This window comes from Lactuca virosa, chromosome 9 (assembly GCF_052849685.1).
Source record: "Lactuca virosa cultivar CGN04683 chromosome 9, Lactuca_virosa_CGN04683_v6, whole genome shotgun sequence".
NCBI lineage: Eukaryota > Viridiplantae > Streptophyta > Magnoliopsida > Asterales > Asteraceae > Lactuca > Lactuca virosa.
In genome coordinates this window covers 219,214,050-219,225,422 of record NC_136434.1, presented here as the reverse complement: position 1 = coordinate 219,225,422, position 11,373 = coordinate 219,214,050, and the positions used below count along the sequence as shown (strand labels likewise).

At 33.6% G+C, this 11,373-nt stretch overlaps 1 protein-coding gene across 1 annotated transcript; it reads right to left on the bottom strand.

Moving 5' to 3' along the window:
- Nucleotides 1-1,278: 1,278 nt before the first annotated feature.
- LOC145139518 (TMV resistance protein N-like) lies at nucleotides 1,279-8,281 on the bottom strand. Its single transcript, XM_079073315.1, has 5 exons — nucleotides 7,711-8,281; nucleotides 6,375-7,476; nucleotides 5,985-6,287; nucleotides 2,306-4,051; nucleotides 1,279-1,507 (listed from the first exon to the last, which is right to left on the bottom strand). Exons 1-4 carry the CDS (start codon nucleotides 8,187-8,189, stop codon nucleotides 2,351-2,353), a joined length of 3,585 nt encoding a protein of 1,194 aa, XP_078929441.1. The 5' UTR covers nucleotides 8,190-8,281; the 3' UTR covers nucleotides 1,279-1,507; nucleotides 2,306-2,350.
- Between the last annotated feature and the right edge of the window lie 3,092 nt (nucleotides 8,282-11,373).

The window sequence follows — 11,373 nt, the reverse complement described above, 5'->3', positions numbered from 1 at the left end:
CTTGTGACTGGTTTGCTTTCAATCTTCTCAATTTGTTTTCTTTTATACTTTTATTTTTGAAGATGTAAAGAGACTTTATTTAGACTTTTCTCCAAAGAGATCCCAAGTGATATCCCTGGAGAGGCTTTGATGGATTTGAAGTTGCAGCAAAGTTTTAGTGTGCAATTAACTTTAAAGTATCAACAGAAGACATTTCCATGGTGAGATGTGTTTCAGAGTTTCTTGAAATGTCAGTTGGAAATCTTGTAATAAGATCTGAAGCTTATTCAAATGAAGTAGGACTTAAAACGTTGCGTGGGGTTGTTTCCATTTTGTTGAAACATAAATATTGTCTTAAATATTGATGTTTGTTTAGTTTGCTTATTATTTAATGCGTAAACATAAAAATACAAGGAGATTGTGGATTTTTAGTTTGGATTTGTTTTAGAATTGGTTAATGCATTGGTTTTTTCTGCATTTTGGGTTTATATAATTAATTATTGAAAAATTATTTTAAAAAAAAATAGTAAAAAGACTGGACTAAATATTAAGGAACTGGGCTATAAAATAAAAGAAGAACGACCTTGTGTTTTGTAATAGAATTCGGTTGGGCATCAGGATTTGCCTAATCTTCTTAGACTAATAAAAGAATAGTTTTAATCTCATTTTGTCATGTCTCACTCTAATACACATCCTAATTAATATAATGTCATGTGTTACTTTATTGTTTCTTAATTTTAAATTTTCCCCAATAAATCAGTAATAAATGTAGCTCAAAAAATCAGGATATAATCCCATAAAATCAGTATTCTGTTTTCAAAATGCTATAAATAACCAACTATTGAAAACCTAATTAAGTTAGATACTTTAAATGATTAGATGTATACATTATGTAAAAAAATATATATATTTGTTTGCATAATTAATGATTGTTATTTTTATAGTCTGTATGTTGTTTTATTAATGTAAAAAAATATATATATTTGTTTGCATAATTAATGATTGTTTTATTAAAAAAATATATCAACCAACCATGTAGTACACGGGTTATCACCTAGTAATGTATATTTTGGGGTCATTTGTCTGATCAGTTGATGCTCTCGTTCTGTATCATTGTGTACACACAATTACGGTTTACCGGTTTTACTTTGTTGTGTTAGATTCTTCCAGTTTTGTAGATAATAGAAACATTTATGAGGGATAGAGTGTTGTTTGTAGGGAGTTTTCTGATGTAAAAGATTTATATGTTCAATATATGAGTTTATGTTTTTCTATCAACATACACCTGCACCCAAATAAAAGTTCAATAGTAATGTCCTTTTAGGACAACAATAAAAATAAATATCCAAAAAGAGGGTATATAGATAGTTAGATCCTATTCCTAAAGATGCTCAATGGTGCTCTGTGTTTTGCCTAAATTTTTCACTAATATTGTCCACAAATCTGCTATATTTACCAAACACAGTCGATCTGGCCCCATATTGCTCAAGAAAAATAAGGTTCTGGTTCTTGATGACGTCACTGGAGTCTGCATTAGTTAATACAATAATATCAATAACAACATTAAGAAAAGGCTTAAAGAGAAAGAAATCATTTGTATATTTAAAAATTTTTGTCATGTGGAACCTTTAGCATGCAGTTGTTCTTATGAGTTCTATGTATAAAAACTTCGATTTTGATAATCTTTATTTTACCCATGATCTGCAGGTTGGACCGATTAATATGACTCGGCTACAAAACTCTTTAAAGAGAAAGAAATCATTTGTATATTTAAAGATGGCTGCATAGTTCTAAATGAGATCAATGTCTAGTACTTGTAGTGACATCATCGTTTCATTTTATAGTTTCATCCCCTGTTCCAACTTCAAAATTTTTGCCCAAACTTGAATTTCGGAAAATCATTCTCTTATAACTTCTTATTATGGAAACATGTTTTATTGCTTCTGCTAATGCTATTAAACACAATATGTTCTTTAATAGAACTTCATGAAAAACTCCCTAAATTTGATAAAAGTCGATTGCTTGATTCCAAAGTCAAATATATTCATGTTCATTGATGTCCTCCTAATTTGGAACATATTTATGCAAACAAAAACTTGTCAACTATCTTAAATCATTTATAAAGCTTCCATGATTATCTATAAAATGATCAGATCCACCTTGTATCAAGATCCCACCATTTTCATCAAGAATTCAGTGTGACTTTTTAAAGAAGTCAATAGTGTTGGACTCTTTAAATTAACTTTTGATTTTTGGAAGAAAAATTAATTATTGTCATATCAATTTCAAAATTCATTAGTTGATCAATAGGAATTAAAGCAAGTACCTGCTATAATAATTATTTGTGAATTGGCTTTTCTGGGCAATTGTGTTATTCACTCGACCAATCACTTGACCAATCGATACGCAGACCTTTCAACAAATGAATGCTCTGTGGAAGATGACTTATGGATGTACCTTCTATATTTAACACTCTTAGCGATTTCAAATTACAAATGCTGTTGGGGATATCTCGTAAAAGATTACAGTTCTCTAGGATTAGCTCCTCTAAACATTCTAATTGGCCAAGATCCTCAGGTAATTGCTTAAGATGCCAACAAGATATAAGTGTGAGAACTTTTATTTGTTTCAACATACAAATGCTATCCGGAAGATGTTTAATCTTTGTAGATGACAGAGTTAACTTCTCTAAGCATTCCAATAGGCCAAGATCCTCAGGTAATTTCTCGAGACACTCACAATACCAAAGTTCAAGTGATTTCATTTGTTTCAACATACAAATGCTGTCCGGAAGATGTTTAATCCTTGTAGATGATAAATCTAGTTCCTCTACACATTCTAATCGGCCAAGATCCTCAGGTAACTTCCTCAGACACTTACATGATATAAGTTTGAGAGACTTCAAATGTTTCAACATACAAATACTATCCGGAAGAAGTGTAATATTTGTATATGATAAATCTAGTTCCTCCAAACATTCTATCTGACCAAGATCCTCTGGTAACTTCTCCAGCCGCTCACAAGATATAAGTTTGAGTGATTTCAGATTTTTCAACATATAACTGCTGTCTGGAAGATGTTCAATATATGTTGATGTCAGATCTAGCTTCTCTAAACATTGCAATTGGCCAAAATCGTCAGGTAACTTCTCAAGTAAAGAACAATGATAAAGCCCTAGAGATTCCAGGTGTGTTAGCATACAAATGCTATCTGGAAGATGTTTAATCATTGTTTCTGACAAATTTAGCTTTTTTAAACCTCCTAACAGGCCCATGTCCTCCGGTAACTTCTTAAGCAACAAGCAATGATTAAGGTTAAGTGTGTTCAGATGTTTCAACATACAAAAGCTATCCGGAAGATGTTTAATTTGTGTATATGACAAATCTAGTTTCTCTAAACATTTTGATCTGCCAAGATCCTCGGGTAACTTCTCAAACACCCGACAATGATTAAGATCTAACTTTTTCAGATTCTGAGTCAGCCTAAGGTCAAGGGTCCTCAACTTTGAATAACTAATGTCGAGGGATACGAGCTTTTGACATTCATTCACCATGTGAAGTTCTTCCAAATGATAACAATTCAGAAGATCTAAATACTCAAGATTATGTGTCTTCCCAATGCCAAGGGTCCTTAACTTTGTATTACTGAGTGTGAGGGATCTAAGATTCAGACATCTATCCGGCAAGTGAAGTTCTGCCAAATTGTCACATTCCCCAAGATCCAACGTATTAAGATTTGGAGACAACCGGAGGTCAAGGGTCCTCAACTTTGAGTTAGTGCAGTTGAGGTCTCTAAGCTTTGGACATCCATCTGCCATGTGAAGCTGTACCAGTTCACGACATTCACTAAGATTTAACAGCTCGAGATTCGGAGCTGATCCAAGAGCAAGGATCCTCAACTTTGACCAACTCACATCAACGGATATGAGCTTTAAACATCCATCAAGCATGTGAAGTTCTACTAAATCACGGCATTCTCTAAGAGTCAGTGTCTCCAGATTCGGAGTAAGCCCAAGGTCAAGGGTCACCAATGTTGAGCCACTAAGATTAAGGAATCTGAGCTTGTTAAGAACCTAACACGATCAGAAAAGCAACATGAAGATTGGTGTAATAACAAAGAAATGGATGTATAAATGTATGTGTGTGTATATATATATATATATATATATATATATATATATATATATATATATATATATAAAAGTAAGTTCAAATAGTAAAAACACTATGTTTATGTTATTATTCTGCAATGAATATTTTATTCAAATGTGAATATTAATGTTTCATTATTCATATATTCATTAGAATGTTATTATTCTATTATAAATTTGGTGTATGTGCATTATTGTAGTAAATTCTAATATTAGTTTTAAAATGTGATTCACTACTACAAAAAAGCTTATAGGACCTGGTTATTGGTGTATGTGCATTATTGTAGTAAATTCTAATATTAGTTTTAAAATGTGATTCACTACTACAAAAAAGCTTATAGGACCTGGTTATTTCAATTAAAAAACCCGGTTTTGAACCGGGTCCTAAAGCCAGCGATACCTATGGGTCATATACTTATACGACTAAAAGTCCCGGTTGTTATGCTGGGAACCGGTTTCCTTAAGTGAGCATATATCCCGGTTTGTTAGAATGAACCGGGTCATATTGGTTGTTCCCTTTTAGGTCCCGGTTTTTTAATAATATATCCCGATTTTTCTAGAAACCGGGTCCTAATTGGCGAGTCCTATAACGCCTTTTGTAGTAGTGATTATTAATCTATCTTCTATCTACTCTAATAAATGAAGGTTATTTTTGCCACTTGTCACACTCTTATTTAATTTGTCAAATGTTATTTTGTGGTTATTTTGAATTAATTTTTTTTTTCACATGTTATTTTATAAGTTTTTCTATATACTTTTAAATTCCACAAAATATTTTAATATAATAATTGCAATAAATATAGTAATAAATGTATATCAATGTCATTGATGAACTTATCTTTTAATTTCAAATTTTTTAAAATTAAAGCTCATTAGTTTCATTTAATTATTTAAATAATTTGTTTAAATTTAAAAGATAAAAAACATTTTCATTATAAAAATTCATTATTTTTCTTATTTTCTTATAAATTCAAAGTTCACACACACACACACACATTTAATTTCTTAAAATTAAAGCTCATTAGTTTCATTTAATTATTTAAAAAATTTGTTTAAATTTAAAAGATAAAAAACATTTTCATTATAAAAATTCATTATTTTTCTTATTTTCTTATAAATTCAAAGTTCACACAACACACAACACACAACACACACACACACACACACACACATATATATATATATATATATATATATATATATATATATATATATATATATATATATATATAGAGAGAGAGAGAGAGAGAGAGAAAGAGAGAGAGAGAGATCTTGAGATTCAACCTCAGCCACATATTTCTCTTTTGCCGCTCTAATGCTCCAACATACCGACAGTAGCGAGGTACGCCTAATCATACTATGGCAGAGAGGTATAATCATATATGATTATACATGTTTTTACGTATATGCCTAATCATAAAATGATTATACATATATGTATGTTCACAGATTGAATAATCATATATGATTATGATAGTTGGAGGTAAAAGAGGTGGTGGTGGTGGCAGAGGTGGTGGTGGTATAAGTGACGGAGGTGGCATTGATGGGGTCAGCGGGTGTCAGAGGTGATGGTAGTGGTGGTGGCGGTGGCGATTGTGGTGGTGGGGATGGTGGCGGAGGAGAAAGGAACGGGCAACGCTATATAATTATTTATGATTATAACAGGTCTGACGCGCCAGTATGCCAGAGGGTTAAAGCGTCAGCTGTGAAATATGTGGCTAAGGTTGAATCTCAAGATCGCTATTTTTTTAATCTCAACGGAGCCTATATATATATATATATATATATATATATATATATATATATATATCATTACAAGGATTCATGCAAAACAATCGATCAACAATAATTTTACCTTTCTTTCTCCCCCTTCCCAAAGTCGTACAATCCTGCTGTCATCCATCTCTAGTTTAACAAGGTTATTTGCTTGAAATGTTTTGGGTAAAGAACTAAAAGGGTAACAATACCAGTGCACATATTGTAAAGCATTGGGAAAGTATGGGTTGACTTGTGTCAATAATTTAATTTTGCTTGAATCAATAAATCCCAGAGACATGTGAAGAAACCTAAGTTCCTTCATTTTTCTTAGACCTTTAACAACAATTTCAGGATTGACTTTCCAAGTGTAGAATTGTATGCATGTTGTTGCTTCAGTGCCCTATAATCCAAAGAAATGACAAGGAAACTTAGTTAACTAATGAAAATATGTTAGTTTCGTTATCCTACAAATACACTTGATACTTACCAAATCGTTAGCGAGTATATCTTCAATTTCCTTGTTAAGCCACAATCGGGTATGTTTGTTAGGCTTATTGGCATGCGAACGACGAACAATATTCCTTCCCATTTCTGCAATATGATCATGCATGCCCAAACACTCATCATCATCAATAGTTATGAGAGATTTTTGCTCAAGAACTCGTAATCCATGTCTAGCATAAAATCCACAACTTTCAAGAGCTTCAATTGCTTTGTCTTTCAACCAACCTTTTAGTATGCAGGCAACGTCTAGAAATATTTCCTTGTAATCATCCTCTAGATCTACAAAGCTTAATTCCAATTTTTTCAGAGTTTCCGTTAATGGAATTGCTTTAAGTCTTTCTAGTGCATCTTTCCATTCAAGCTCACTTTTACCACAAAGAAATGAACCCAAAATTCTTATGGTTAAGGGAAGACCAGAAGCATAACTTACGAGTTGTCGTGATAGCACTTCGTACCCTTGAAGTGGAATTTCTCTACCAAATGCATACGTACTTAAGAGCCAAATAGCTTCCTTACCCGATAACAGATTGATATTATGGATCAACTTCACTCCGTGTGCTATGAGTACTTGTTCATCTCTTGTTGTAATGATAATTATACTACCCGGCGTAAACCAATTAGCCTCACCGGCTAAAGCCTCAAGTTGTTGTATGTGATCCACATCATCTAGAACAACAAGAACCTTTCTACCACGCAGCATCCTCTTCATCATGTTTTTCCCATCATAAACATTAGTTACGCTTACTCCTTGATCATTTAAGACATCTGAAAGGACTTGATTTTGCAACGACTTCAAACCAGACAAAGAAGCATTTGAAACTTCCCTGACATTCTCAACAAAACTTTTACCTTCAAACTGAAAGGATATTTGATCAAAGACAGCTCGGGCCAATGTTGTCTTTCCACCACCTCCAATCCCCTTAATCCCGATCATGTGAACATCATCAAGACCAGTTCCTAATGATGAAAGAACATCCTTAATCCGGGTCTCCATGCCTATTAATTTTTCATTAATGCTGAAATTGATGGAACGTAATTCTAGGGAAACCTCTTCAACAATTTTTTGGATGAATTTAGCTTCATGCCTGTATTTTATAGAGATTTCAGTTAGCTTGCTCAAACTCCCACATCAGCAATTACATTCAGTTCTGTAACATAAAACCGAGTATGCGAAGTAATAACATAGTTGGTTAATCTTTCGACAAGAGTCAATTTTGAGTAAGAAGTTTACAAGATGCCATGGATGACCAACATACACCTAGATTAGAAAAAAACAATAAGATGCAAGATTATTGTAGAGCTACGATGAGAGAATTTACCCATCAACAGTATTCTTCAATTCCCAACCAGCCAAACCTGATGCGTCTTCCAGAGCCTCTATCCACTTCTCAGCACCCTCTTCAGTTTCATGTTTGGCAAAGGCTTTTCCAACTGCCCCATTTTGGTTGCGGACCTCTGTGGGTTCGACATCATAGAAGACAGGGTAAGCCATATGTTCGGTCGTCTTGTGACACTCCATTATCTTCACAAGCTCATCCAAGCACCAAGAGGAAGAGGCATAGTTCTTGGAGAAAACAATTATATAGAATTTTGAGTCTTCGATGGATTCGATGAGTTCATCACTGATCTTTTTCCCTTTCTTGATCCTCTCGTCGTCCTTGTAAGTGTGAATGCCTTTATGCTGAAGAGCATAATAAAGATGGTCAATGAAATTCGCACGAGTGTCTTCTCCTCTGAAACTCAGAAATACGTCATACTTAAAGATCTTGTGAACGGATGAAATGGAAGAAGACGCCATTGATGGTGCGCTTGAAGGATCCTATAACAGCAAATATTTGTTGGGAGAAATTTAGAACAAAACTGAGATGGGATGAATAGCCTCGAGTGTTTATCAAGAAAAGTCAATGGTAGTAGCTGCTAATGTGACGTGGGTGTGATTTGTTCGTATTAATTAATTTGTTTGGAAAAGCTTTGTGGTTTGGTGGAGGAAGAAAAGTCGCTACTTGTTTCTATATTTATTTCTTTCTATGATCTTATTCGTATATATAAATATAAATATAAATATTTCTTCGGACTAATTCTTATAACTCATAGATTAATATCTTTCAGACCTAATTTATAGATTAAAATATTTCTTGGGACTAATTCAATGTGATATATTATTAATGGGTATTGATTTTTCCGGCTTTTACTTTTCCACGGAAAAATTAATATAATGACAAATATGCCCTTTATTTAAAGAAAATGATATTGAAGAGAGAAATATCCATGAAATATTGTTTCCAAATTACAAGATCGTGGTTTTGTCATTTTGTGATGCAATCTCCAGCAGCGCATCTTTTTCCTTCGCTGCTGCAAGCTTCAAATGGAGGTGAGCTTGAATTTCAAAGTGGTTTCATTGGTGAATTATGTTCGGTTAATCTTGGTTGTTTTTAATATAAACTTAGAGCAAAAGAATTGGTCATAGTTTGACGCAGTTTGGTGTAGAATAAGGGGTTAGTGACAGCAGTCTAGTAAGAGTATGTGGGTTTATTTGTTGCATTTTATTTTCAGCATAGTAGGACTAGTTTAAGATTCAAATAGATAACTAAAAACTCACATAATTGTCCCATACCTCTGTTCTTTATTTTTTTCATGTATAGTTCATGTGCTTTTTATCATGTGCAGATCTATATCCAACAAATTCTGCACAGTGATTTTGGTAAAATCATCTTTGTGCCTAATAGTTTTTTTTGAACTGGCAAAAAATTTATAAACTTTGCAAATTAGAAAGGCACTAGGAAGACAAAAAAAAAAGCACCAACTCTTTACAATTAATGGAAAGGAGAGATACACCGACTATTCCATCTCTCCTTCCCCCCACCCCTACCCTATGTTTAAGCCATGCGAGCACCAAAGATACAACATTATCAAATATGAATGCACAGGTGAAGATCTTTTCCTGTTAAGAATTAAGTCGTTTCTTGCCTTCTATATCCATTGGCTAAGAGTAATGTTGGTGATTTTAGTGTCACCATGTCATTTTAAGTAACTGGAACTAACATGTGAGCTAAGGGGCTTCATAATTTGTATTCTATTATATGTACGGGGTTGTGCGGAGTGCACGCATGTATAAGATCGAATTAGAAGCCGGTTCGACGACTAGTCGGGGGTCCGGGGGCAGCGCCCCCGGGTCCAGTGTTTCCAAAGGGGCAGCGCCCCTAGCGGGGTCCAAGGGGCAGAACCCCTGGCAACTAATGAAACTCGATAGTTTTGGTAACCCTAAATCCTCATTAAATCCGGATTAATATTACTTGCTTCCAAAGCAACTAATGACGGCCCAACCTAATGAAACCCTAATATCGTTTATTATATAAATGGCTATTCTTTTCAGAAAATGGTAACGATCTTAAGCTCTCATTTTTCATCACACTTTCACAGAATCCTCTAGCATTTTGGCTTACGATTTATGTGCCTAGAATCGTAAGTGTCCACTTGGATTATCCTAAGTTGAATTTCTTGTAACCCAGACATAGGGTAGAAATATCAGTTCGGAAAGTGATATCACGATCCAAGTCGGTATCCAGATCTCCACCACAAACCCTAATTTTCCCAACAAGTAATCAATTGAAACAGTTTCACCCAAACCTGTGATGTCGATTGTTATTGGAGTTTCCAGTCTTCAACATTACAATGTAAGGTGACTTGCACCATTTTTTTTCAAGACTAAGTTTATGACTACTAAGCTCTTGCTGCAGACAAATTAAAGAATCAGAGAATTGACAATTCATACAATAAAAAAATTTCACAATTCATACTCATGTTCTGAGAATCATAGAGTCATACGCACACACAAAGAATCAATATGTTCAATCGATCAAAACTTTAAACTTGACAATTCATTCGCATAGCAATGACAGGTGCTTGAGAATCAGAGATTGAAAATTCATACACATACACATGGTTTAAACATAATTAGATAATGATGATCACTTACCTTTTGAGAGTGAGATGAAGAATCTGCGCTGATGAGAAAGCAAGATCGAATAAGGAATGAGCGTCGTTAGCCCTGGAATCTTTTTCCCTGTAATATCTAAAAACTTTAATAGAAGGGTATAATGGGCAATTCAAATAAATCTCAGTGGATGGATTAAAATTTACAATTTACAGTGGAAATATCAGTTCCCATTATTAATATATCTATAAAATGAACATGAACTTTTTTTTTCTTTTTTGGCTAATAACTGCTAAAAAGCATAATATAGTGGTTTCTTGAAAGTTTTTCAATTTGTGTTTCGATATTATTTGTTGTTGGACGACATTCGTTTGATGTTATTTTTGGAATGTGCATATATGCACATTTATGTGCATACATTCATGTACAATGAAAAATATTCACATACGCAAATTCCAAAATTAATGGAGTACATTTTTTTTGCGAGTTTTTTTTCCACATAAATGTTCTATATGCTTGCAACATATACAGTGATGTTTTGATTAAAATTTTCCACATAAATGTTCAAAATTGCACGTTTGGTCCCTAACTTTTTTTTTGTACCAGGATCGTCCCTGTGGTTTGATTTTGTTGCGTTTTTCGTCCTTATGGTTTGGTCAAAATTGCACGTTTGGTCCCTAACTTTATGTATGTAAGGGACGAAAAACGCAACAAAATCAAACCACACGGACGACAATCCGAGTGCAAAAAAAAAGTTAAGGACCAAACGTGCAATTTTGACCAAACTATAGGAACGATTTCAGTAATTTACTCTAGATTTTTTTATTGGAAAAAATAAGTTCTCAAATTTTGAAGTTTCATTTTATCTTCGCCTTATGTATGTAATTGTATATTACAATTTGGAAAAATGACTAAGGAGGGTAATCAATTGTTGATTTTGTTCATATTTTTTTTGTACGTAATATAGGGATGAGCAGTTTGTCCCAAATCCCGATCCCGTACCGGAACCGGTACCGAACCGTACCGAATTTGAAAATATGGGACGGTA